This window comes from Mastigoproctus giganteus, chromosome 12 (genome assembly GCF_048544385.1).
Source record: "Mastigoproctus giganteus isolate SK-2022 chromosome 12, ASM4854438v1, whole genome shotgun sequence".
Classification (NCBI taxonomy): domain Eukaryota; kingdom Metazoa; phylum Arthropoda; class Arachnida; order Uropygi; family Thelyphonidae; genus Mastigoproctus; species Mastigoproctus giganteus.
In genome coordinates, this window is record NC_143586.1 from 176,003,875 (window position 1) to 176,031,380 (window position 27,506).

Sequence of the window (27,506 nt, forward strand, 5' to 3'; positions counted from 1 at the left end):
AATGGATGTCCAATTGCAGATCCACCTGCAGTTGCAAATAATCCAGGGGAAACATTCACAAAATTCTCTGAAATAGCATCATTCCCCCAGAGTTCTTGGCCCTAAAAGAAAAAAGCGAGAAATGTTCACTAAGCTTCTCTTCAAAAGGGCTTGAACCATACAATAAGCCCTTTACACAGGAAGAGTTAAGTGCAGCACTCATTCTCTCATGAGCAAGCACTTTAGGGCCAGATAACATCTAGTGTAAAATGATAAACTTCCTTTCAAGACAATCTGAGGATCATCTTTAGCTTTATTTAATAGAATCTTTCTTGGCGAAGAATTTCTGGATTCTCAGAGGAAGGAAATCTTCCTTGCTTTGCCAAAACCAGAAAAGTGTCCTAGAAATCCAAGTAACTCTCATCCCATTGCTCTGACGAGCTGTTGTGCAAGGAAGAATAGTAATGCCCCCCAACATACATAGAATTTGGATACAAATAGTCTGCTTTCCATGGCACATTGCATCTTTTGAGGAAACAGATCCACTTGGGATTATTTAATCAGACTTGAAAAGTACATTGCTGATGCTTTTATTAAATCCGAGAATATGGTAGTAGGTTTCTTTGATATTGAAAAAAACGTACAACACAGCTTCGCAATTTGGCGTATTGCAAGACCTCCATAACTTTGATCTTATGTTTCTGTTTGTATTAAAAACTATCTGTGATTTAAAGTTTGTAGTAGTGGTGGCAAATGATGCAAAAAAAAAAAAAAAAACCCACACACTTCACCATCCATATCCTCCAAGAAATTGTCTAGTTCTTCATTGAATTTATTCAAACCAATGCACTTCCACAACAACAACAATCAATGACCCACTGGCTGAAGTCAAATTTTGGAACAAATATTCAGCAACCATCCTTCCTCAACTTCAATTTATATCCCCCTCGTGTGGGAAGAGGAAGAATGCCATTAAAATTCAGCTTACTCATTCGAGTCAAGGATTCAAACACCTCAATCAGATCTCCTTGGCACTGGCTGAAGGCAAATTTTGGAACAAATATTCAGCAACCATCTTTCCTCAACTTCAGTTTATATCCCCCTCGTGTGGGAAGAGGAAGAATGCCATTAACATTCAGCTTACTCATTCAAGTCAAGGATTCAATCACCTCAATCAGATCTCCTTGCAAGTTCCTAGTCTCCAGTTGCTGAAGTGTGCAGAACAGAAGCCTCTCTAGATAAGACCATGCTTTTGTTCCCTTCACTAATTTGGTTACCCATCTCTGTGCCTGCCCCAGCAGATTTACATCCTTCCTAAATTTAGAGCTCCAGACCTATAATGTGGCCTAACCATGGAGAAGAAAATGCATGGGATACATATAAATTAACATTTGACACAGAAGCCTATGATAGATATAAGCTGGTCTGTAACCAAGTTACAAAGGAGGTTAGGCAGGCGAAGGCAGATTACAAGAAATCTTTGGCAAAGGATGCAAAGAAAAACAGCAAAGAGTTCTTTACTTATGTAAACTCTAGAAGGAAGGGATGAATCAGATTGGTCCACTTGATATCAATGGTTCAACTGTTGATGATCCTGCTCAGGTAGCTGACAAACTAAATGAATATTTTGCATCGACATTCACACATGAGCAGCTATTCGGTGAGGGGAATGCCAGAGGTGTATTCAACTCTGGCAGTAAGCTAGATAATCTTGTAATAACTGAGCATAAATTGGAGGAGAAATAGTTGAAGATAAACACAGTTGAAGAGGCACCTGGGGTGGATGGAATCTATCCAGTTATATTAAAGGAGGTGGCAAAGGAAGTAAGCAAACCCACAGCCATAATTATGAGAGCATCCTTGGACTCGGGGGAAAGTTTCCATGGACTGGAGAAGTGCAAATGTATCCCCAATTCACAAAGGGGGATCTAAGGGTGACACGAGTAATTACTTACCAGTTAGTTTAGCTTCTGTTCCGGAGAAAATAATGGAGGCCCTGTTTAAAGAAGCATTGCAGGATCATCTAGACAAGACTTCAGTTATAGCTCGGACACAGCATGGGTTTGTTAAGGGGACATCTTGTGTGACTAATTTGATTGGATACTATGATATAGTCACAAAGGAACTGGATGCAAAGAATAACTTTTATATCTTATATTTGGATCTTAGAAAAGCCTTTGATACTGTTGCACATGGAAGACTGCTGCACAAATTGGAGCAGTGTGGCATTGGAGGCAAATTGCTGCTATGGATAAAGGGACGATTGAGTGGGAGAAGACAGAGTGGTAATCAATAGACACTGCTCATCGTGGACTAATGTTATTAGTGGAGTTCCTCAGGATTCAGTGGGTCCATTGTTGTTTTCTGTATTTATAAATGATATTGATGATGGTATATCAGACTTCATGTCCAAGTTTGCAGACGATACGAAGGTTTGCAGAGTTGGATGATTGTTTTCTGCAGCAGCATGTTCGAGAGGCAACCAGAGAAAGTAATACTCTTGATCTGGTTATCAGCGGTGATCATTCGTGTATTAAGAATTTGCAGATAAAGGAACCACCAGGTGGCAGTGATCACAGTGTACTGATGTGGGATTTACTTAAAGATTTAATTACCATCAGGGGTAAAGGAAAGGGTTTTTGCTTCCATAAAGGTGAGTACAGTGGGATCAACTGACGAAGTTACTAACAGTAAATTCTAAGTGGGAAGCATTCAAGGAATTAATCATGGATGCAACTAAAAGTTTCATACCTATTAAGAAATATTGTTCAAGGTTTAGGCCTAAATGGTTATCTGATGAACTAATGACACTCGTAACAGAGAAGAAAAATGCATGGGATGCATATAAATTATCAGGCGAATCAGAAGCCTATGGCAGATATAAGTTAGTCCGTAATCAGGTCACAAAAGAGGTTAGGCAGGCGAAGGCAGATTACGAGAAATCCCTGGCAAAAGATACTAAGAAAAACAGCAAGGATTTCTTTACTTATATAAACTCTAAAAGAAAGGGGATGAATCTGATTGGTCCACTTGACATCGATGGTTCTACTGTTGATGATCCTGCTCAGATAGCAAACAAACGGAATGAGTATTTTGCATCTACATTCACACATGAGGAATTATTAAGGTTTGAAAATGGCAGAAGGTTATCAAATTGTAGCAGGATACTTAATGATTTTGTAATAACTGAAAGCAAAGTGGAGGAGAAATTGTTGAAGTTAAACATAAGAAAAGCACCTGGGGTGGATGGGATGTATCCAGTTATATTAAAGGAGGCAGCAAACAACTAAGCAAACCCTTAGCCATAATTATGAGAGCATCCTTGGACTCAGGGAAGGTTCCCACGGACTGGAGATGTGCAAATGTATGCCCAGTTCATAAAGGGGGATCGAAGGGTGACATGAGTAATTACAGACCGGTTAATTTAACTTCTGTTCCGGGTAAAATAATGGAGTCACTGGTTAAAGATGCATTGCAGGATCATCTAGACAACACTGCAGCAATAATTCATACACAGCATGGGTTTGTTAAGGGAAAGTCTTGTCTGACAAATTTGATAGGATATTATGATGTGGTTACAAAGGAACTGGATGCAAAAAATAATTTTTATATCATATATTTGGATTTCAGGAAAGCTTTTGACACTGTTGCGCATGGAAGACTATTGTACAAATTGGAGCAGAATGGTATTAAGGGTAAGTTGCTACAATGGATAAAAGGATGGTTAAGTGGGAGAAGACAGAGGGTGGTAATCAATGGGTGCTGCTCTTCGTGGACTAATGTTATTAGTGGTGTCCCATAGGGTTCGGTGTTAGGTCCACTGTTGTTTTGTATATTTATGAATGATATTGATGAAGGTATATCAGGCTTAATGTCGAAGTTTGCAGATGATACAAAGGTTGGCATGGTTGTTAATGACAGTAATGGCAGTGTGCTACTGCAACAGGATCTAGATAATTTGGGCAGATGGGCTAAGAAGTGGCAACTGAAGTTTAACCTTGACAAATGCAAAGTACTGCATATGGGTAGAAGTAACCCCAGAGAAACATACCAACTGTGTGGTACTACACTTAAGGTGGTAGAAAATGAAAAAGACCTGGGAGTAATTGTGCAGTCAGATATGAAGTTTTCTGAGCAATGCAGACAGGCTGCCAGGGTAGGTCATGGTGTTTTGTCACTGATATATAGGAATTTTGCTATCAGGGAGAAGGGGGTGATTGCCCTCTGTATAAGGCAATGGTCAGGCCAAGCCTTGAGTACTGCGTACAGGTCTGGAGGCCTCATTTTAGGAAGGATGTAGATTTACTTGAGCGTGTATAGAGAAGGGCAACAAGATTGGTGAGAGAAATGAAGGGATCCTCTTACCAAGAGAGGCTTAAGTTCTGCAAATTGCAGTGGCTGGAGACTAGGCACCTGCGCGGTGATCTGATTGAGGTATATAAGGCCTTGAATGGGTTGAGCACACTGAATTCTGATGGGATCCTTCCACTTGTTCAGATTACGAACCTAAGGGGGCATAAATTCAAATTAAGAAAGGACAGACCTAGAATAGATGTACGAAAATTTGCCTTTAGCCAGCGGGTGGTTGATTGCTGGAACAAACTTCCATCTGCTGTTGTGGAAGTTGATAGGTTGAATACATTTAAGGAGGAACCGGACAGGCATTTGGAGGGAATGGTGTGTTTTTTTTTTTTTTGGCTGATGCTGCATAAGCTCATACACTTGCTTTCTTGCATCACATGCCACTACTACTACTATACTAATGACAGTACACTGCTGCAACAGGATCTTGAAAAGTTGAGCAGATGGGCTGAGAGGTGGCAAATGAAGTTTAACATTGACAAATGTAAAGTACTACATATGGGAAGCAGTAATCCCAGAGTAACGTATCAACTCTGTGGTACCACACTGACAGTGGTAGAGAATGAAAAGGACTTGGCAGTTATTGTGCAGGCAGATATGAAGTTTTCTGAGCAGTGCAGACGGTCTGCAAGAGTAGCCCATGGTGTCTTGTCAATGATATACAGGAATTTTTCTAGCAGGGATAAAGAGGTAATTATCCACTTATATAAAGCAATGGTCAGACCACACATTGAGTGCTGTATACAGGTCTGGAGGCCTCATTTTAAGAACGAGTACAGAGAAGGGCAACAAGATTAGTTAATGGAACAAAGGGTTGCTCTTATGAAGAAAGGATTAAGTTTTGCAAATTACAGTGTCTGGAGACTAGTCATCTGCGAGGTGATCTGATTGAGGTGTATAAAGCCTTGAATGGTTTGAGCATGCTCAATGCTGATGGGATTCTTCCTCTAGCTCAGAAGAATCACCTGCAAAGGCATAAATTCAAATTGAGGAAAGACGGTTGTAGGATAGATGTGCAGAAGTTTGGCTTTAGCCAGCGGGTGGTTGATTGTGGGACCAAACTTCCATCTGTCGTTGTAGAAGTTGATAGCTTAAATCGATTCAAAGCAGAACTTGGCAAACATTTGGAGCAAGTTGATGGGTGAAATAAGGGTAGTTTTTTTTTTTTTTTTTTTTTGGCTGATGCTATATAAGCTTGCTTTTTTGCATCATGTTCCTTTGCTAATGCTAACCATGGCCCTGTACAAGGAGGTAATTGCCTCTTTATCCATGCAAGCAAACTTTCTGTATATCATTGACAAAACCCCATGAGCTGACCTGGCAACATGTCTACACTGCTCAGAGAATTTCATATCTGACTGTACAATTACCCCCAGGTCTTTTTTATTTTCCATTACCCTGAGTGTCGTACCACACAGTTGATAAGTTACTCTGGGATTACTGCTACCCATATGCAGTAACTTGCATTTGTCAACGTTAAACTGCACTTGCTGTTTCTCAGCCCATTGATCTAATTTTTATAGACCTTGTTGCAGTAGCATCCTGTCATTACTGCCGTTAAGCACTTTGCAAGCCTTTATATCATCTGCAAATTTAGAAATTAAGCCTGATAAACCTTCATCAGTAAAATTAATAAATATTGAAAACAACAATTGGCCCAGCACTGAACCTTGGGTGACTTCACTAATAACATAAAACAGTGCCCATTGATAACCATTCTGTCTTCTACTTAATTATTCCTTTATTCATAACAGTAGCTTGCCTTAAAACAACATTGTTCCAGTTTGTACAGCAGTCCTTTGTGTGCAACAGGATTAAAAACCTTCCTGCAATCCAAGTATATGATATCAAAATTTTTTTTTTTTTTTTTTTTTTTTTTTTTGCATCCAGTTCCTTGGTCACTGCATCATAGTAACTTACAAGATTGGTTTAACAAATCCTTGCTACAAATGCAGTATAATTGCATTCCTGTCCAGATGGTCTTGCATTACTTCTTTAATCAGTGACTCCATTATTTTCCCTGGAACAGACATTAAGCTAACAGGTCTCTAAATACTCACATCACCTTTTGATCCCCCTTTATGAATTCCATAGTAACCTCGCCTGAATCCAACGATGCTCTCATAATTATAGCTAAGGGTTTGCCTACTTCCTTTGCTGCCTCCCTTAATATAATTTGATAGATTCCATCCATCCCAGGTGCCTCTTTTTATCTTCAGCTTCAACAATTTCTCTTCCACTTTCCTTTCATTTATCACACTGTCATTTAGCTCTCCATTAGAGATTGATAAACTTCTGACATCCCTCCCCTAAAGAATTCTCATGAGTGATTGTAGATGTAAAATATCTATTCTGTTTGTCAAAGGGCGAACTACTGATAGCCCTGAGAAGGGCTATCAGCAGTTTGCCCTTTGACATCAATTGGCCCAGTGTGATTCAGCCGCTTCCTTCTACTGCTAATATAAGCATAGAAGTCTTTCCTGTTCTTTGTCTTCTTTGCCAGAGACTTTTCATAATCTGACTGATCTCCTAATTTATATATACTAATTTATATAGAAGCCTGTATGCCTTGACTTGGCACATTATTGCCTTAGTTGCCACTGCGCCTTTAAAAATCAAATCAATCAAGCCTATATACCATAGCCTTCTGTATCACCTGGCAATTCATATGCATCCCATGTACTTTTCTTCTCTGCTACGTGTCTCAATAGTTCATCTGTCTATTTAGGCCTAATCCTTGAAAAGTATTTCTTCATTTATATGAAAATAGTTATCTTTAATTAAATTCCACATTAGTATGCCGTGACAGCTGTGTTTTAGGGAGGCAGGTTGGCCTGCCTCCCTAAAATCCACTCATGCACACCTTCTCAATGGTAAGCCCTGTTACGTCACTTAGGTGGCAATGAACATGTAGAGTGATTCTCTTCAAGATGACTGGTCAGTGTGAAGGGAAAAAGACCAAACCCTCCAGCACATGACAGTAAGACGAAACAAATGGCCCTCAGTCCCCAGCGGCTTTCACTCCCCCCTCTTTCAGTAGCGAGAGGATCAGAGTGGAAGCAGAGGGTACTAAGAATCTCTGGGTACTACCAGGCTGCCATGCACGAAAACTGAACTTGGCCCGTTACAACGTAAGATCGATCATAGGTGAAGACAGGATGTTAGAGCTGAAAAAGGAATTAGAAAATGTGAATTGGAATATCATCAGTTTGGCTGAAACAAGAAGAAGAAATGAATCGCTTATAAGTTTATCAAGTTTGTTTGTTTGTTATTTGGTTTTTAGGAGCATTAGCAACTAAGGCCATATTGCTCTGGGATATGCAGTGGTCATTCCCTGACCTTTCCGCATCCTCCGTATTTGGTGGCAGGCTGGAACCCCGGTCTAATCAAGAAGCGTGTGCTACGCACTACTGCTCCTTCCCACCTGGCTACGGAGGAGCAGTTTATCAAGTGGAAATCTGCTGTACACCAATGGAAACAGTGAAAGGAGTGAAGGTGGAGTTGGCTTTCTGGTCCATAAAGATATAAAAAACAACATTTTGGAATTCAAAAGTACATCACCAAGGGTGTCAAGACTACTACTCAGGATTTCTAAGAGGTATAAGCTAAAGGTTATAATGATTTATGCACCAACATCGAGCCATTATGATGAAGAGGTTGAAGAAATGTACATTGAAATTGAGAGTCTTCTAGATGAACAGAAAACTCACTACACTATCATTATGGGGGACTTCAATTCTTAGGTTGGAAAGAGACAAAACAGCACAGAAAGGGGAACTATAGGAAATTTTGGAATTGGTGAAAGAAATGAAAGAGGGGAAAGACTTGTAGAATTTGCAGAATCTCAAGGAATTTCAGTAATGAACACTTTTTTTTTTTTTCAAAAAAAAGGGTGAACAGAAAGTGGACATGGAAGAGCCCAAATGGATTAACAACTAATGAAATTGACTTAATCGTCACTAACAGAAGATATATCGTGAATGATGTTACTGTCCTGAACAAGGTAAATGTTGGAAGTGATCACAGAATGGTAAGATGCACACTTGATATAGATGTAAGAAAAGAAAGGAAAAATCTGACTCGAGTAAATAATAGTCTTTGAGATAACAGAAGAGAAGAAAAAGCAGTATGTACTGGAACTTAAGAACAAGTTTGAGCTTCTGAAGACTGCTCGGAACCAAGATATCGATGAGGAATATTACAACTTTCTGAAGGTGATAAAGCCCAAGAAACCTAATAGGTAAAAAGAAATCCTAAGAAGAAAAAATTAGTCAAGAAACACTTGTCATGATGAACCGAAGATGACAAATGAAGAGCAAGAAAAACACTGACATGGAGAAAATTGAGTATACTGAGTTATGCAAAGCCATTAAGAGACTCAGAGAGGACATAAGAAATTTTAATACAAGAAAAGTAGAATAATCATTAAGGGAAAAGAAAGGATTTAAATCAGCAGCCGTGACAAGTAATACAGAAAGACAAATGATACTGAAACTGAAGAATAGCAACGGTGTACTTATAAATAGCAGAGTACTTATAAATGGCATAATTCAAATAGCAGAAGACTACTATAAAGAGTTAAAAAAAGGAGCGAGGGAATTGATGCAGCAGTGGGGAAGATGGATCGCAAGTTAGTAACACATATAACATACCTGATATCCTTCCTGAGGAGGTAGAACATGCATTGAAGAAAATGAAGAATAAGAAAGCCCCAGGGGAAGATGAAGTTACTGTAGAGTTGTTAATTGGGAGGAAGAGACATGACACAGAAACTGGCAAGACTTAACAAAATGCAGTGGAAGAGGTGTGATGCTTAAGGAGTGGAATAATGCAATCATAATTTTGCTGCATAAGAATGGAGATAGATCAGAAATTGGAAATTATAGACCAATTAGCTTGGTATCCAACATCTACAAGTTGTTCACAAGGGTCATTACTAACAGATGAGAAAGAATACTTGATGAGAATCAACCGAAAGAGCAAGCGGGCTTTAGTACAGGATTCTCAACTGTGGATCACCTTCATGTATTGTCACAGCTAATGGAGAAAGCAAATGAATATAAAACACCATTATGACCATTATGCCTGGCATTTGTGGATTATGAAAAGGCATTTGACTCCCTACACCATAAGGCAATGTTTCAGACACTGGAAAGATAAGGCATAGATACCCCATATATTATGATTTTGAAGAAAATATATGCGAATGCTACCTCTTTTATTAGACTAGACAAAGACAGTAGCAAATTTAAAGTTGAGAAAGCAGTTCGACAAGGAAACACAACATCTCCGAAGTTATTTACTACTGCCTTTGAGGAAGTTTTCAGAAGATTAGACTGGTCGCAGAAAGGAGTCAATGTGAACAAAGAGTACCTAAACCATTTACAATTTGCAGATGACATTGTGGTCATAAGCCACGATCCCAAAGAATTAAGAGGAAAATCTTAATCAGTTATGCAGATTTAGTAAGGATTTTGGACTAAAGATGAATATGGCTAAAACAAAAGTAATGATGAACAAGTATGCCACAGAAAGTGATATAATCATTAAAGGAGAAGTAATTGAAAAGGTGCAGTCATATACTATCTGGGACAAGTCATTAGCTGTAATAATGATAAATGGCTGGAAGTCAAGAGAAGAATAAATTTTGGATGAATAGCATTCAGGAAATATAGTCACATACTGAAGAGCAATATCCCAATTTGTCTGAAATGTAAAACAATGAACCAATGTATACTCCCCACTATGATTTATGGAAGTGAAACATGGGCACTCACTAAAAGAATAGAAGAGAAGCTGAGAACTACACAGCAAAGAATGGAATGAATTATATTGGGAATCAGACTGTTAGATAAGAAGAGAAACACATGGATTAGGCAGCAAACTCAAATAAAGGACATTCTTATCAATCTGACAGCCATGCACGCATCACAGCGCACACAACTTTGTATCTATTAAATTTTGTCTCTAACGTCATTATTCTGTTAGAAAATGTATATTAGCATTAGCAGAGGCATATGATGCAAGAAGGCAAGCTTATTCAGCATCAGCCCAAAAAAAAAAAACCTCCCATTTCACCCCTCCATTCGTTCCAAGTGCCTGTCCAGCTCAGCCTTAAATTAATTTTGGCTATCAACTTTGTCAATAAAAGATGGAAGTCTGTTCCACCAATCAACTACTTGCTGGCTAAAGGCAAATTTCCGCACATCTGTTCTACAACTGTCTTTCCTCAATTTGAAACTGCCCCCACAGATTCTTAATCCGAGCAAGAGGAAGAATCCCAACATTCAGCTTGCTCAACCTATTCAAGGCCTTATACACCTCAATCAGATCACCTTGCAGGTGCCTACTCTCCAGATGCTGCAATTTGCAGAACTTAAGCCTTTCTTGGTAAGAGCACCCCTTTATTCCCCTCACCAATCTTGTTGCCCTTCTTTGTACTCGTTCTAGCAACTCAACATCTTTCCTAAAATGAGACCTCCACAGTACTCTAGGTGTGGCCTGACCTTTGCCTTGTATAACGGCATAGTCCCTGCTAGCAAAATTCCTATATATCATTGACAAGGCTCCATGACCTGCCCTGGCAGCCCCTCTGCACTGCTCAGCGAACTTCATATTTGACTGCACAATTACCCCCAAGTCTTTTTCACTTTCCACTTCCCTGAGTGTAGTACCACACAGTTGGTACGTTTCTGTTCGTTTATTGGTACCCATATGCAGTACTTTACTTCAGTTGCCACTTCTCAGCCCATTTGCCCAACTTATCTAGATCCAGTTGGAGTAGCATACTGTGTTTACTGTCATTAACAACCCTGCCAACCTTTGTATCATCTGCAAACTTGGACGTTAAACTTGATATAACTTCATCAATATCATTAATAAATATACAAAACAAGAATGGGCCCAACACCGAACCCTGGGGAACTCCACTAATAACATTTGCCCATGAACAGCAGTGTCCCTTGATTACCACTGTCTGTCATCTCCCACTCAGCCATCCCTTTATCCATTGTAGCAACTTACCCTTAATGGAGTGGTTTTCAACCTTTTTTTTAATAACTGCATCCCTAAGTAATTTTTGTTTTGCGGCACCCTTACTCAGTTTTCTGCCTGTTAGATCCGATTGTCTCTCTGTATGTGTGTATATATATATATGTGTGTGTGTTTGTGTGTGTGTGTATATATATATATATATATATATATAATATTAAAATTATATATGTTATATGATAGTTATTGCAATAATATAATTATAAAAATTACATTTCATAATACAAATTATATATATTCAGTATATAATTTTGTTCTTTATATAGAGGTAGTCCGTAAACATCAATTATAGATCACCACAAAATTAAAAAGATACTGTGCACCTTTTTATAATGGAATAAACATAAATTAAAAAAAAAAATAAGTTTAAATAACTTAAACCCAAATTACATGGCACCCCTGGAATGGTGTTGCGGCATTGTAAGGTGCTGCATCACTCCAATTGAAAACCACTGCCTTAATGCCATACCTCTCCAATTTGCACAGCAGTCTTCCATGTGCAGCAGTATCAAAAGGTTTCCTGAAGTCCAAGTATATGATATAAAAATTATTTTTGGTATTCAGTTCCTTTGTGACCACATCAAAATAGAATCCAATCAAATTGGGCAGACAATACCGCCCTTTAACAAACCCATACTGTGTCTTAACTCTTACTGCAGTCTTGTCTAGATGATCCTACAATGCTTCTTTAACCAGTGATTCCATTATTTTCTCTGGAATACAAGTTAAACTAACAGGTCTATAGTTACTTTTGTCACCTTTTGAATCCCCTTTGTGAATTGGTAATACATTTGCACACTTCCAGTCCATGGGGACCTGCCCTGAGTCCAAGGAAGCTCTCGTAATTATGGCTAAGGGTTTGCTTACTTCCTTTGCTGCCTCCTTTAATATAACTGGATAGAACCCGTCCACCCCAGATGCCTTTTTGTATATTTAACTTCAAGAATTTCTCCTCCACTTTGCTCTCAGTTAAACCCAAATTACATGGCACAAAATCACTTAGCTCCCTGTTAGAGTTTGATAAACTTCTGGCATTCCCCTCCTTGAATAATTCCTAAATTTAACTGGCTCTACAAGTGAAATTCTTCTGTACATTTTGCATTAAGCTTTATTTCCATTTTTATACATTGGGGCAATTAATGTCTTGCTCCAGTTTTCTGGCACTTGTCCATCAGAAATTCTCTGAATGCACTGTGACACTGACAGTATATTTTATCCTGCCCTCAATATTTCAGGTTTAATTTCATATGTCTTTTCATACTTGATATTTTCAGTAGAATTTTCTCCATCAAAATAGGGATGGGATAGTATCCTACATTTCCGTCTTTTGCACTTCCTTGTTGATATGTTTAGTTCCTCAGTTTACTAATATGCCTGCACTATAGTGAAACTTATGCTGCACTGCAACAAAACTGCTAGTTTGGTTTTAAAAAACTTTTCACCCAAAAAATATACTGCTCTTTAGTGTACCCCCCACTCTTTTCTTGCAAGTTTTTTTCCCACTAGGCTATCACTAACTGATAAAATTACTCCCATGTCCTACAAGTAGCTCACCATTATCAGTCCATTACATGAATCAGTTTAGGTATACAATAGTGTTGCATCTTTTCTTAATGACAATAGACATTATATTGCTAAATTATCAATTGTAATTATAAAGGTAGGTTAATCTATAAACAAAGAATTTAATTAGTTCTTGATAATGTGATATAACAAAATTAAAATATTGCATTTTTATGTTTAAATTAAATACATATATACTTTGTTTTAATTTTATTTCCTTAAGCCTCTAAGTCTGTATTTTACTGATACTGCTCTAAGTTTGGAATTTTGCTTAATAACATGCTTAAAATATAATCATCACTGTGTTTAGGATCAAAATTTTATGAGCACCTGCTGAAGAACTATATTTTATCACCTGGGGAATTAGTGGAAAATGGTTTTCCTCAACCTGATCCTGAAAGGCCTGGAAAGGCAGTGATTGTGGGTATATACAACAAAAAGCAAGATGATTCATCTTGTAAGTATTATTTTCCTTATGTACTTAACATTCCATAATTATCTTTGCCTTTTAGCATTTATATGCACAATATCACAGTAATATTATATTGATTTGCTAGAAAATGATGGTATCTAGTCTTAATGGAATAAATATACTATATCTAATTTCATTATATGAAAAAATATTGGACGTACAGGTTGGATAACATTCTGTTACTAGAATAGTAGATGAAAATGGCATAATATCCACAATGGGCATGTTCAGCCTTGGACATTTTTTTTCAAATTGCCCATAAGACTATAAACTGGGTAAATTTAGTAAATAAGTGGGGAACTTTTCTCAAACTGTAAAATCATTTCCTGAAATGTTAGTAAACAAAAATATTACTACTTAAATATTTTGAAATATAAGCAGCTAATAATGAGTTTAGAAGCCAAAAAAATAGTGACAATTTCTATGTTATATTATCATGGAGTAGCTGTCTTCATACCCTACATTCCTTTTATCTACAAAAATGAGAGCTTACATATGCTCAATTTTGCCTATGTTCTATTAATATTTTAGAAATAAAAAACAAGGAGTTACCTTTAATTCAGTCAGTAGAATTTCTTCTTTACCAAATCTCCTTATATGAATAAATTACGAAATGATACATTGAAACAAAATTACATAGCTTAAAACAGTTTAAAACTCAATATGTTCCTCAGTATTGACACACGGACAGTTCAACACTCCAGGATCACAGCGGTGAACCCCAACCATAAAACGCCAATTTGGAATACGAATAAAATACTATTAAAATGAAATATAAGTACAATAAAACAATGAAATTAAAAAATTCCTCACTGGAATACAAACAAAATACTATTAAAATGCGATAAAACAATTTATTCATTGTTTTATTGCATTTTAAGGGAGGAAAGAATTCCTTCCTTAGGTGGACTAAAACTTCGACTAGTGTCATATTCACAGGGTGGAATAAAACTAACGACCTTTTTTCGTATTCCTCACTGGAATATGAAATTTATTCGTATTCCAGTGAGGAATTTTTAATTTCATTGTTTTATCATACTTATATCTCATTTTAATAGTATTTTATTCGTATTCCAAATTCGTGTTTTATGACAAAATGTCTTCCTTCACTAGAGGTTGCATGGGGGGTTTCATATTTCTGGGATCGGGTTGGGGTTCACCGCTGTGATCCTGGAGTGTTGAACTGTCTGTGTGTCAATACTGAGGAACACATTGAGTTTTAAATTGTTTTAAGCTATGTAATTTTGTTTCAATGTATCATTTCGTAATTTATTCATATAAGGAGATTTGGTAAAGAAGAAATTCTACTGACTGAATTAAAGATAACTCCTTGTTTTTTATTTCTAAAATATTAATAGAACATAGGCAAAATTGAGCATATGTAAGCTCTCATTTTTGTAGATAAAAGGAATGTATGGTATGAAGACAGCTACTCTATGATAATATAACATAGAAATTGTCACTATTTTTTTTTGGCTTCTAAACTCATTATTAGCTGCTTATATTTCAAAATATTTAAGTAGTAATATTTTTGTTTACTAACATTTCAGGAAATGATTTTACAGTTTGAGAAAAGTTCCCCACTTATTTAGTGGTTGCATGGGGGTTTAATATTTCTGGGATCGGGCTGGGGGTTCACCGCTGTGATCCTGGGGTGTTGGACTGTCCGTGTGTCAATAGTGAGGAACACATTATGAGTTTTAAAAATTATTTTAAATTATGTAATTTTGTTTCAACGTATCATTTCATCATTTATTCGCATAAGTAGGTTTGGTAAAGAAGAAATCCTACTGACTGAATAAAAAATTCCTCACTGGAATACAAAAGGTAACTCCTTGTTTATTTCTAAAAAATTCCTTTTATCATTAGGTGAACATGTTGGTATATGCATTCTCTCCTTAGAATCCCCTTGTTACTCCCTGTTTGAGTGTCTGCTTACTAGAAGGGATTAACACATTTGCTGTGAAGGAGCATAGCAAACGTGTATTTGAGAGGGTGCATTCAATGTGCTGTGATTTTCAAAATGTTGAGAAGCAACTTTTTTTAATATCTACCTAAAAATAAATAATGGTTGGGGGAGGGGAAGTCTAGAATTCTAACTAAATGCAAATGCTTACTTTTGGGATGAATTGTAAATCAGAACAAACCTCAAGATTTTATTATATTTATTCCATGTACATAAACTAACCTCAAAAAAACAAAGAACAAAACTGTGTACCAAGTTTATACTGTATGATAAACAAAAGCTAAGGGTTGCTGCAAGTTGCAATGAGTTAAATTATTGTGCCAATATCAAGCTGTTATTAATTTCGTATGCCTTTACATTTACAGAACTTTTTTACTTACTCCTTCATGAATGACTTCATGTTTTTGTCAATGGCACATTAACTGGTGCAGTTTTGACACTTACATGTGTAAGTGGCAGCAAACATGTCAGACACAGTGAAAGGGTTCAGTTTTTTTCACTGTGTGTGTGTGTGTGTGTGTGTGTAGTGATGGCAGCATGTGAAGCAAGTATATGAACTTATGTAGCATCAGCCAAAAATAAAAACAATTTCACACATCCATTCCCTCAAAAAGTTTGTTCCAGCAATTACCACCTGCTGGCTATAGTCAAATTTCTACACATCTATTCTACAACTATCTTTCCTCAATTTGAATTTATGCTGCCTCAGGTTCATAATATGAGAAAGCGGAAGAATCCCATCAGAATTCAGCATGCTCGACCCATTTGAGACCTGCTACACCTCAATCAGAACGCCTTGCAGGTGCCTAGTCCAAAACTTAACCCTTTCTTGGTAAGAGGACCCCTTTGTTCCGCTCACCAGTCTTGTTGCCCTTCTCTGTACATGCTCAAGCAACTCTACATCCTTCCTAAAATGAAGCCTACAGACCTGTATGCAGTGCTCAAGGCATGCCTGATCATTGCCTTATACAAAGGGATAATCACCTCCTTTTCCCTACTAGCAAAATTCCTGTATATCATTGACAATACCCCATGACCTGTTTTGGCAGCCTGTCTGCATTTCTCAGAAAACTTCATGTGACTGCACAATTACTCCCAGATCTTTTTCATTTTCTACCGTCCTAAGTGTAGTACAACACAGTTGGAACGTTTCTCTGGGATTACGTCTACCCATTTGCAGTACTTTGCATTTGTCAATGTTAAACTTCAGTTGCCACTTCTCAGCCCATCTGTCAAAATTTTCTAGATCCTGTAGTAGTAGTAGCACACTGTCATTAACAACCCTGCCAAACTTTGTATCATCTGCAAACTTCGACATTGCCTGATATACCTTCATCAGTATTATTGATAAATATACAAAACAACAGTGCGCCCAATACTGAGCCCTTGGGGACTCCACTAATAACATTAGTCCATGAAAGGCAGCGTCCATTGATTACCACTCTCTGTCTTCTCCCACTCGACCACTCTTTTATCCATTGTAGCAACTTACCCTTAATACCATACTGCTCCAATTTGTCTTCCATAGCGCAACAGTGTCAAAAGCTTTCCTGAAATCCAAGTATATGATATCAAAATTATTTTTTGCATCCAGTTCCTTTGTGATCACATCATAGTATCCAATCAAATTTGTTAGACAAGACTTTCCCCGTGCTATGTCTGAATTATTACTGCAGTCTTGATTAGATAATCCAGCAATGCATCTTTAACCAGTGAATCCATTATTTTCTCCGGAACAGAAGTTAAACTAACTGGTAAGTAATTACTCGTGTCACCCTTAGATTCCCCTTTGTGAATTGGGGATACATTTGCACACCTCCAGTCCATGGAGACTTTCCCCGAGTCCAAAGATGCTCTCATAATTATGGCTATGGGTTTGCTTACTTCCTTTGTCGCCTCCTTTAATATAACTGGATAGATCCCATCCATCCCAGGTGCCTTTCTTGTGTTTAACTTGAACAATTTCTCCACCACTTTATTCTCAGTTATTACAAAATCATTAAGCACCCTGTGTTTGTTTGTCAAACTTCTGGCAATTTCCTCCCTTAATAACTCCTCGTGTGAATGTAGATGCAAAATACTCATTCAGATTATCAGTGTGTGTTGTTAGGTGCACTTAAGTTAATGTGTTCTTGTAAGGAGTAGCATACAGTTGGCTATAGTTTTATTTGATTTATATAGACTGGGGCCTTCAAGTTCATAGAAGTTATTTAGAAGAGGCATCCCAGAGTAAGAAACATTAAAAAATATATTAGCCTTGCAGTTTTGTGCAAGTTCAAGTATAAGTTTTGAAATGTCTTCAGGTGTGAATTGTTTAATGCATTTACATTAGGCATTTACGAATTGGCCACTAAATAACTATTTATCGGGCAGGATGACTATCAGTCTCATGTCTGCTACTTTAAAATATGTTCTCATTGTTTATTTCCAAACACAGATTGATTTTATTACATTCTGAACTTTATATTCAAATTCATATTTAGTGTAACAAACACTGTATTAAGTATTTAAATTTATTACCAACCACAAGTATCTCACTCAGCAACTATTGATAGGGCAGAGTGATATCTCCTACCCCATTGACATGTTTACCTTCTGTGAAAGTCTAAAGGCAAAATGATCTGCCATTGGGCAGATCACTTTCACTGTTATATCCATATTTAGCAAGGGAAATGTTATTGTCACAATAAAATGAAAAAAGAAAAAAAAATTAAAAATTGCTTTAACTCTTGTGCTTTATATATCAACTACAACTAATCTGGACAAAAGAGTTGAAGAATTCTAACATGCAGGTAACATATTAGGTATGAATGGGCCGACCGGGCTAGCTGGGTGGGCAAAGTGCCTACCTGGCAACCCAAAGGTCATGGGTTCGAATCCCGCCTCGGGCTTGGATCAAAGTACTGCAAAAACCTTGGGAGGTGCATTATGGCCACAGAAGCGATGCGTCAATAACTACCAAAAAAAAAAGTATGAATGATAGAATCACTCAGCATGCAGTTACATGTTTGTTGTATGACTGCCACTATTTCTAGAGGATTACAGAAGAGCTGCCAATAGACAATATAGAATAAAATGCAGTAAGAAAAAATTTTGTTGATGCATGCAGACAAAGGTAAAGCAAAAATAAAGTAAACACAGAATTAAGCTAATACAGTAAAAATATTGGGGAGAAAGAAAAACTGTTATGATCTTTCACAGCGGGGGAAAGAAGGCCTTGGGATGATGTGCAGTGCATCACATTTCAGCTGATGATCTGAACTAGTGACATTAGAGATTTGTGGTCTCTGACTGGCATTTTCTGGAATTGAGCTGTAATCCAAACATGATTATGATCTATGGTTCTCTGTCCTGGGAGTGTCCTCTGTTAGTTGAAGCAGGTGCTGTAGAAGGCCAGGTCTAATGTGCCAGCACCCATAGCCACAAGAAACCCTCCTCTGTTCCCCCCCCCAGTAGAAAATACTACCACATTCATGATGGACATGACAAGCCTAGCAATCAGCCACATCCAGTCAAATAATCCCAGCAATATCTGACATCTGGAAAGAGCATAGGGACTCCCTTCACATAGACTTCCCAGTCTCACATAAACTTCACATAAACTTACAGAGGAACCAGAAACTGTCACAGCACAGAACCATAATTCACTCTCACATCCAGATCAGCTTTACAATGGCACCTGAGGCGCCTCCGTAGCCAGGTGGACAGGAGCAGCAGTGTGTAGCACACACTTCTTGATTAGACTGGGATTCAAACCCGTGACGACCAAATACGGAGGATGCGGAAAGGTCAGGGAATGATCACCACATATCCCCTGAGCAATATTGCCTTAGTTGCTAATGCTCCTAAAAACCAAACAACAATGGTACCTTAAGTCCTGCTTCTGTTTGACACAATCAAACAGAAGATGATCCTTAATTCCTTTACTACATCTTTTAAAAGGTGTTTTTTTTTTTTTATCAATTACTTTTGTGTTCCTTTCTTCCATACCCATATTTACAATATGAATTGCCCTTGACAGTGTTCCAAATGATGTTTTTTACATGATGCATGTACCCAACTAGTTTTTATTTGCCTCTGCATTAACCACTAATGACTTTTCTTCTGTTGTAAATAGATGTTTTTATTCACAGGTAGAAATTGTACTTACATTTTTTTTTTTTTTTTTTTTTGTTAGAACATTTTTGTTCAGTGAGACTGATAAACTAATAACAAATTAGTTAATATAACTTAGTGCATGACATTTCAGGTGTTATTATATTTTTATTTCTTTTTTTTTTTTTTTTTTGTGATTAATAGATTGAAAAGTAAATAATTCTCTTGTTACTAATTAATTACTAATTGATTACTAATTGTTGTTAAAATTAAAAGTATATAAAATAAATTGTTTTCACTTCACTGCACGTACTTCCAATGTGAAATTCAAGGCATGTGATCTTGTAGTATGCCATCTTTTATAGTGTATTTACTTATTTCATTCTTGTATTTTAATGACAACTGAAATATAAAACATATATGTAATTTCTTCTATGGTTACTAATAGTATTTAGTAACCATAGGAGTAACCATTAGTAATAGTATTAATAATAGTAATGGCCACATGGTGCAAAAAAGCCTATGGCTTATGCTGCACCAGCCAAAAATAAATAAATAATAATAAAATAATAAGAAAATAAAAAACAATTTAAAATAATAATAATAATTAATAAGAGAAAAGGAAATGGGCAACCTATGCATTTCCCTCCTCCCTTAGGTAATTATCCAGCTGACCTTTGAATTTCTCCAAACTGTCAGCCTCTACCACCCATGTAGGTAACTTATTCCAGTAATTTATAACTCACTGGCTAAAATAAAACTTGCAATCCAGTCTACACATCTCCCCCCCCACACACACATCCGTAACTTTAAATTATGGCCCCTTGTTCTAGAATCATTTATAATAGTGAAAATTTTGTTCTTGTTCATTTTACTTATGCTTCTCAGAGTCTTAAACACCTCAATCAAGTCTTCTCTAAGGTGCCTAATTTCCAAGCTCTGCAACCCACATATTTGAAGTCTTTCCTCATATGGATGCTTTTTTGTTGATCTCACCAGGTGAGTTACCCATCTTTGGACCCTTTCAAGAAGAATGTCTTTCTTTAGGTATGGTCTCCATACTTGAACACAGTATTCCAAGTGTGGTCTTACAATAGCCTTATATAATGGGATTATGACATCCTTATCTCTACTAGCGATTGTTCGATAAATCATCGATAGGACACCATGGGCCTTCCTTGCAACCTGCCTACAATGCTCGGAGAATTTCATATTTGATGGTATCATAATACCAAAGTTCCTTTCTTTCACTACCGGCTTTAGTTCAACTCCACCAAGCATATAAGTTATTTTGGGGTTACTGTTCCCCAGGTGCAATACCTTATACTTTGCTGGATTAAAGCATAGCTGCCATTTTTCTAACAATCCCTGAAATCTATCTAGGTCATTCCGAAGAAGCTCTGTTTGGCGGCAATCATTAACTACTCTACCAATCTTTACATCATCTGCAAATTTTCATGTCAGTTATGAAAATCAAAAAGAACAGTGGTCCTGATCCTTGGGGAACCCTACTTCTTAGATCAGTCAACCGGGCTAGCCGGGTGGGTAAAGTGCCTGCCTGGCAACCCAAAGGTCGCGGCTTCGATTCCCGCCTCTGGCTTGGATCAAAGTATTGCAAAAACTTTGGGAGGTGCATTATGGCCACAGAAGCCTATGCGCCAACAACTACCAAAAAAAAAAAAAAAAAAAGCTTCTTACATCAACCCAATCTGAGGAATAACCATATATCACAACCCTCTGCATCCAGCTATCCATCTAAGGATTTTCCCTGTGATTTCAACCTGTTCCAGCTTATAGAGTAATCGCTCATGTGGGACTGAGTCAAATGCTTTGGTGAAATCCAAATAAGTAATGTCGAAATTATTCTTTAAGTCCAGCTCTTGAGTGACTCTGTCAAAATAGGTAATCAGATTAGTTAAACATGATTTTTCCCTTTACAAAACCATGCTGAGTATCCTTCAGAATTCCATTTCTATCTAAGTGATCCTGAATTCCATCCATGAGCATAGTCTCCATGATTTTTAGACTAACCGGCCTATAATTTCCCACTTCACTCTTAGAGCTGCCCTTAAGTATTGGAGTTACTTTTCCAATCCAACGGAATCTCTCCTGAGTTCAGTGATGCTCTCAGAATTAGCCTTAATGGTTCAATGCACTCACTTGCCACCTCCCTTAAGATCATAGGGTAAATGCCATCAACCCCAGGAGCCTTACTGGCCTGTAGGCTCAAATTTTTTTCATTAAATAAACAAACATGCAAAATTTCAACATCATTAATTACATTTTTTTCAACTTCACTACCATAATTTCGCATTGAGTTAAAGAGATTTTCTTCTGTAAATATACTACATAGGGATTTTTTTTCCCTCCTGCTTTATGAGTTTGCTTCCTTGCATCATTTCTCACTACTAATAATAATAATAAATCTTGAAAATGGTTGACCCTGTCAAAATAGCTAACCAGATTAGTTAAACATTATTCTCCTAGAAGTAATGATGCTGAAATGGAGCAGTACCATGAAGGGCAAGAACATCACAACCAGACTTATTCTCATTAGGAGAGGAATCTTTCAGGGAGATGCCCTAAGCTCACTGTGGTTCTGTTTAGCACTCAACCTGCCATGCTTAATAGCAGCAAATATGGATATAACCTCATAGAAGGAAGGAAGAACCTGTACACCCTCACCCACCTGATGTACATGGATGACACCAAGCTCTATGTGGCACCTGAAAAGGAAATCCAGCAGCTGCTCCGATCACCGAAGAATTCAGCAATTTTTTTTTTTTTTTTATGTGAACCCCAAACACAAGAGGTATTATAACCTATAGTACTTAGTACCGTGCTTGGGTTGGAGGTTGAGAAGACGAAAGAAGATATTTGTTGACATTGGACTTGAACTTCTGTAGATTGTAATTTTCAGGAAATACGTATGAAGGAAGGTTATTCCAGAAAACAGCAGTTGAATGAATAAATGAGGAAGATGAAAAGTCGGTTCTGTGGGTTTGAAGTTGGACAGTAAATGGATGTTGGCTGGTGGCGGCACGTGTTAGGACTGTTTTGAAAGAGAGAGCGGGAATTATAGAAGCCAATTCAGAAGAACAGTGCCCATGGAAGTACCTGTAGAAGAGGCATGCAGCAGAAACAGTACGTCTATGAGAAAGCGAGTGGAGAGACTCTGTTAGAGATGAATCATTAATTAACCTAACTGCCCTCTTCTGAATGGAATCAAGAAGCCTGAGAGAGATTTTGGGGGCACCACCCCAGATGTGGGAACAATATTCCATGGCAGGGCGGATTTGCAATTTATACAGAGTGAGCAGCTGTTTGGAAGAAAAGTAACACTGAGAGCGAAAGAGAAAACCAAGTTTTTTAGATGCAGAGGAAGCAATATTTGTAATGTGCTTGTGCCAAGAGAGATTAGAAGTCAGGGTAATCCCCAAAAGAGATATATCATTTTGCTTAGAAATCGGAGTGTCACTAAAGATAAGCATAGGAGCAGAAGAATCCTTTTTGTGAGATATAAGACAAGATTGAGTTTTAGAAGGGTTGAAATCAACTAAGTTCTTTTTGCCCCACTGGAGAATTACCTGAAGATCGGCATTTAAGGAATTGGTAGCAGATTTTCGAGAAGTTGAAGCTGATTGAGTAGGACAAGGTTTCTCAAAATGGAAAGTAGAATGCAATGTGCTATCATCGGTAAACCTATGGATAGGATTTCCAGTCAGTGGAAGAAGGTCATTAATATACAAGAGGAAAAAAGTGGGGGAAAGAACTGAACCTTGGGGGATACTGTCATTAGAGGAGAAGTTAGAAGACAGAGAGCCATCTACCATCACCCTCAGTGAGCGTTCAGAGAGAAAACTGGATAACCAATTACTAAAAACAGTTGGCAAACCATAAGATGGAAGCTTGTTTAGAAGACCTTTATGCCAAACACGATCAAAAGCCTTTGAGATATCAAGAGCAACTACTTGTGTTTCACCGAACCTTTCCATTGAATTAGTCCATAAATGGGTAACATAAGCAAGAATATCACCAGTGGATCGACACTGACGGAATCCATACTGGTGATCGTTGATCAGATGGAAGGTTTCTAGGTAGTTTAAGAGTTGGCGATTAATTGATTTCTCCATTACTTTAGAAAGAGTAGAAGTAATTGCAATGGGACGATAATTGGATGGGAGGGATTTGTCACCCTTTTTAGGAACTGGCTGGATATGAGCAAATTTCCAAGCAGAAGGAAAAACACCTTTGGAATAAGAAAATGAAAAAGGGCGGCAAAGAATAGGGGTAAGTTCAGGAGCACAGGTTTTGAGAACAAGTGGAAAAATACCATCAGGACCTGGAGCTTTCTTAGTATCAAGATTCATCAAAATCCTTCTGATATTCTTTTGACGGAAGACCACAGGAGGCATTGAATGGAGCGTGTTCGGAATGGTGGGAGGTATTAGTGATCTTTTACCAAGATCACTAATACATGAGCTGGAAGAAAAATGGGATGCTAGCAGATCAGCTTTATCCTTGGCTGAAGTGACAACAGGACCATCTGGTTTGGACAGAGGTGGGAGCAGAGATGGGCAAAAGTTGTGGTCAACAGCTTTGGCAAGAGACCAGAATGCTCGGCTACCATTAGGGCAAGAAGAAAGTTTTCTACTCTTAGCCTGTTCAAACTCTAGTTTTGACTGATTAATAACTGCTTTACAATTGTTGCGAGCTTTGGTGTAGGCAAAAAATGACACTGTGGTGTAGGCAAAAAATGACACTGAAGATTTAGAAACAAGCCAATTACGATATGCAACATTCTTCTCTTGAACAGCCTTAGCACATTTATTGGAAAACCAAGGTTTAGATAAAGGACGAGATTTTAAAGTGGAGTGTGGGATAAAGGTTTCCATTCCTGCAAGAATAATTTCACTGACACGATCTGAGCAAACGTTGACATCAGAAGTTTTGAAACAGCAATCCAACAAAGGAAAAGAAGAAAAGAAGTCTTGCAGGTCATCCCATTTTGCATTCTTGTAATGCCAAACAACACGAGGTTGGGAATAGCCATGAGATAAAGGTTCCATTGGAGAAGAGACAATCACCAAGTTGTGATCTGAAGTGCCTAAAGGACCTCTCACTTCGACCGTGTACTTAGAAGGGTTGTTTGTGAGAAAAAGATCAAGCGTATTGGCTGCATGATTCGGATTGTCCGGTATTCTTGTAGGTAAATGAACAATCTGTGCTAGGTCATTAGTAATTGCAAAAGCCTCAGCATCTCGACCTGCTGGGTCGGTGTGACTAGAAAACGGAAGCCAGCTGGAGTTGTGAACATTAAAATCACCAAGGAAAATTACCTCACTGTTAGGAAAGTTGGACTGGAGAAAGTCAAGTTGCAACGAGAGGAAGTCAAAGAGCTCCAAGTGATTAGTGGAGTTGGGAGAATGGTAGAGACAACAGATGAATTTGACACAATGAGGTAGAGAGATTTTAAGCCAGATAAGATCAAAGAGAGGAGATTCCAAATTGCCAAGTCTGGGGCATCTGAGATGAGCAGTAGTTGAATCAACCGATAACTGAGATTCTGTCAAAAAAAGTACATCGGGTTTGGCAGACTGCAAGTGGAAATGGACATCGTTCAGATTAGAATTGAGACCACGTATATTTGTGAAATGAATTAGGAAGTGCTTGGGAGTTTTAGATCTTCTCGCAGATAAGCTTGCTCTATTAGTTTGACAATTCATGGTGTATTCAAATGGTAAGAAAAAGTGGATGGGACATGCTGTATGAAGTAATGAAATTTTTGGATATGGCGTGGCCTCGACAATGCTCCCCACATACACACTACTCGGACTCCCTCCAGTCACTATCTGGCAGACTAGAGGTAGCAAGATTATACACTAGCTGATCCGGAAGCCTCCTAGAGAGTTACGAATAGGTTCGGTCCGGTGTACTAACTAGCAGCCAGCCTGCGAACACCGTTTTAGAGCTGTACCCTCGAAATGTAAGGAATATTGGATCTCGCCACGACGTTCATCATAACCTCAAAAGTCATCAATCATACTGCATAATGGAAGAGATAGAGAAGGGTTGACCGGAACTTAGCTCTAGAGACTAAACATGGGTTCCACCACTTCAAGCCTCCAATAAGCAAAGTGGTGGTATTTCACCGGTTGATGAGAGTCATCTACCACCTAGTACTGCCTGGTAACATAGAGGGTCGGTGTTCCTCCATGTGGTGTGGGCGCCACACCTCGACTCCTGCTTACATTGGTTAACACCTGGGTGGTCACCCACCATGTACTTGTGCATGGAGGTTATACCCAGGATTACTAAACAGTCCCACCATCGTGAAGGTGCAAACAGAGGATTTGGCTGTCACAGACCGTCCGGACTTCGCCGAAATTGGGTCCACTTGACTTGAGTGTCACCCGAATATCAGTTCCATCAGCGTTTTAGACTCCCAGGTAGCAAGTACAGCTTGTCTGGCATATCTGAGAGAATGTCTGTGACAACCTCAAGGACCAAAGCAATGATATCAGGGTGGAATTTGGTCTAGACAAATGCAAGAACCACGGATTGCACCAGGAAAAATTAGTTGGCCGAAACTACCAACTACAAACTGGTAAAGAGATCAAAGCTGTGGCAGAGGTAGATACCTACAAATACCTAGGGATGATGCAGGCTCAGCAGTTAGAGCACAAGGAAATCAAGTCCTGCTGAAAACAAAGCTGAATGGAGGGAACACAGTTAAGCCATAAACAACTAGTGCTAACATATCCTTCGGGGTCAGATTGGACTAACACTGAGCTGGAGGATATCGTAAGAAAGAGGACAATGACGACCATGAGCTGCCAACACCATCCGAATTCAGCCATGGAGAGACTGAAAAAGGGGTCTGATAGACCTCATTGAGAAACAGAAAACATCTATAGTTAACCTAAAGGATTCCAGAAACACGCAGCAACAACATTCTGACAGGCCATAAGGAAGATAGACAACCAGTATACCCCACTCTACTTAAGCGAGGAGTCCCCTTCCACCCAGACTGCACAAACAAAACTAAAAAGATGGGAAAAGAACACAATCCATGGAAGACACTACGATGACCTCCATCAAGATCACATAAATAAAACTGCTTCCGGTGCATGGGTCACGAGCCGCACGGTCTTCCTCAAGACTGAAGGACATGCTTGCCATCCAAAACTCTAGAAAATACATTGCCAAGGAGCTTGGAGTGTCAGATGACACATGTCGACAATGCCACTTGGCCTCAGAAACGATCCAGCACATCACTGTGGGATGCAAGGTGATTCCCAGATGGAGTACACTCGTAGACACGGCGAAGTAGCCAGGGTAATACATCAGAAGCTAGCGAGGAAATGCCAGTTGATCACAGAAAGTCTGTCATACTACAAGTACAAACCCCAGGCAGTACTAGAGACCCCAATCCACAAGCTGTACTGGGACTGAGCCAAAAGGTGATATAGTTGTACACGTTGGCGCTAATGATATTAAGAGTAGGAGACCGGCAGAATTACTTAACAAGTACAGGTCACTGTTGAAAAAAAGCCGTGAATTAGGGTTAAATTTGAAAGTGTCTGCAATTCTGCCAAGTTGCAGACACTTTGCATACTTTACCAAAGAAATCTTTGGAAAAGGATGCAAAGGAAAACACTACAGAGTTCTTTACTTATGTAAACTCTGGAAGGAAGGGGATGAATCAGATTGGTCCACTTGATATCGATGGTTCAATTGTTGATGATCCTGCTCAGGTAGCTAACAAACTAAATGAGTATTTTGCATCTGCATTCACACATGACGAGTTGTTCAGACGGGGGATTGCCAGAGGTGAATTAAACTCTGGCAGTGAGCTAGATGATTTTGTAATAACTGAGAACAAAGTGGAGGAGAAATTGTTGAAGATGAACATAATTAAGGCACCTGGGGTGGATGGGATCTATCCAGTTACATTAAAGGAGACAGCGAAGGAAGTAAGCAAACCATTAGCCATAATTATCAGAGCTTCCTTGAACT

At 38.4% G+C, this 27,506-nt stretch overlaps 1 protein-coding gene across 1 annotated transcript in view; it reads left to right on the forward strand.

The window, feature by feature from the left end:
* The window catches only part of LOC150077613 (uncharacterized), a 278,408-nt gene that overhangs the window by 123,970 nt on the left and 126,932 nt on the right, over positions 1-27,506 (forward strand). The window contains exon 9 of the mRNA XM_090385960.1: positions 13,265-13,411. Within this exon, the coding sequence (XP_090242086.1) occupies positions 13,265-13,411 (147 nt within the window). The remainder of the gene's footprint in view (positions 1-13,264; positions 13,412-27,506) is intronic.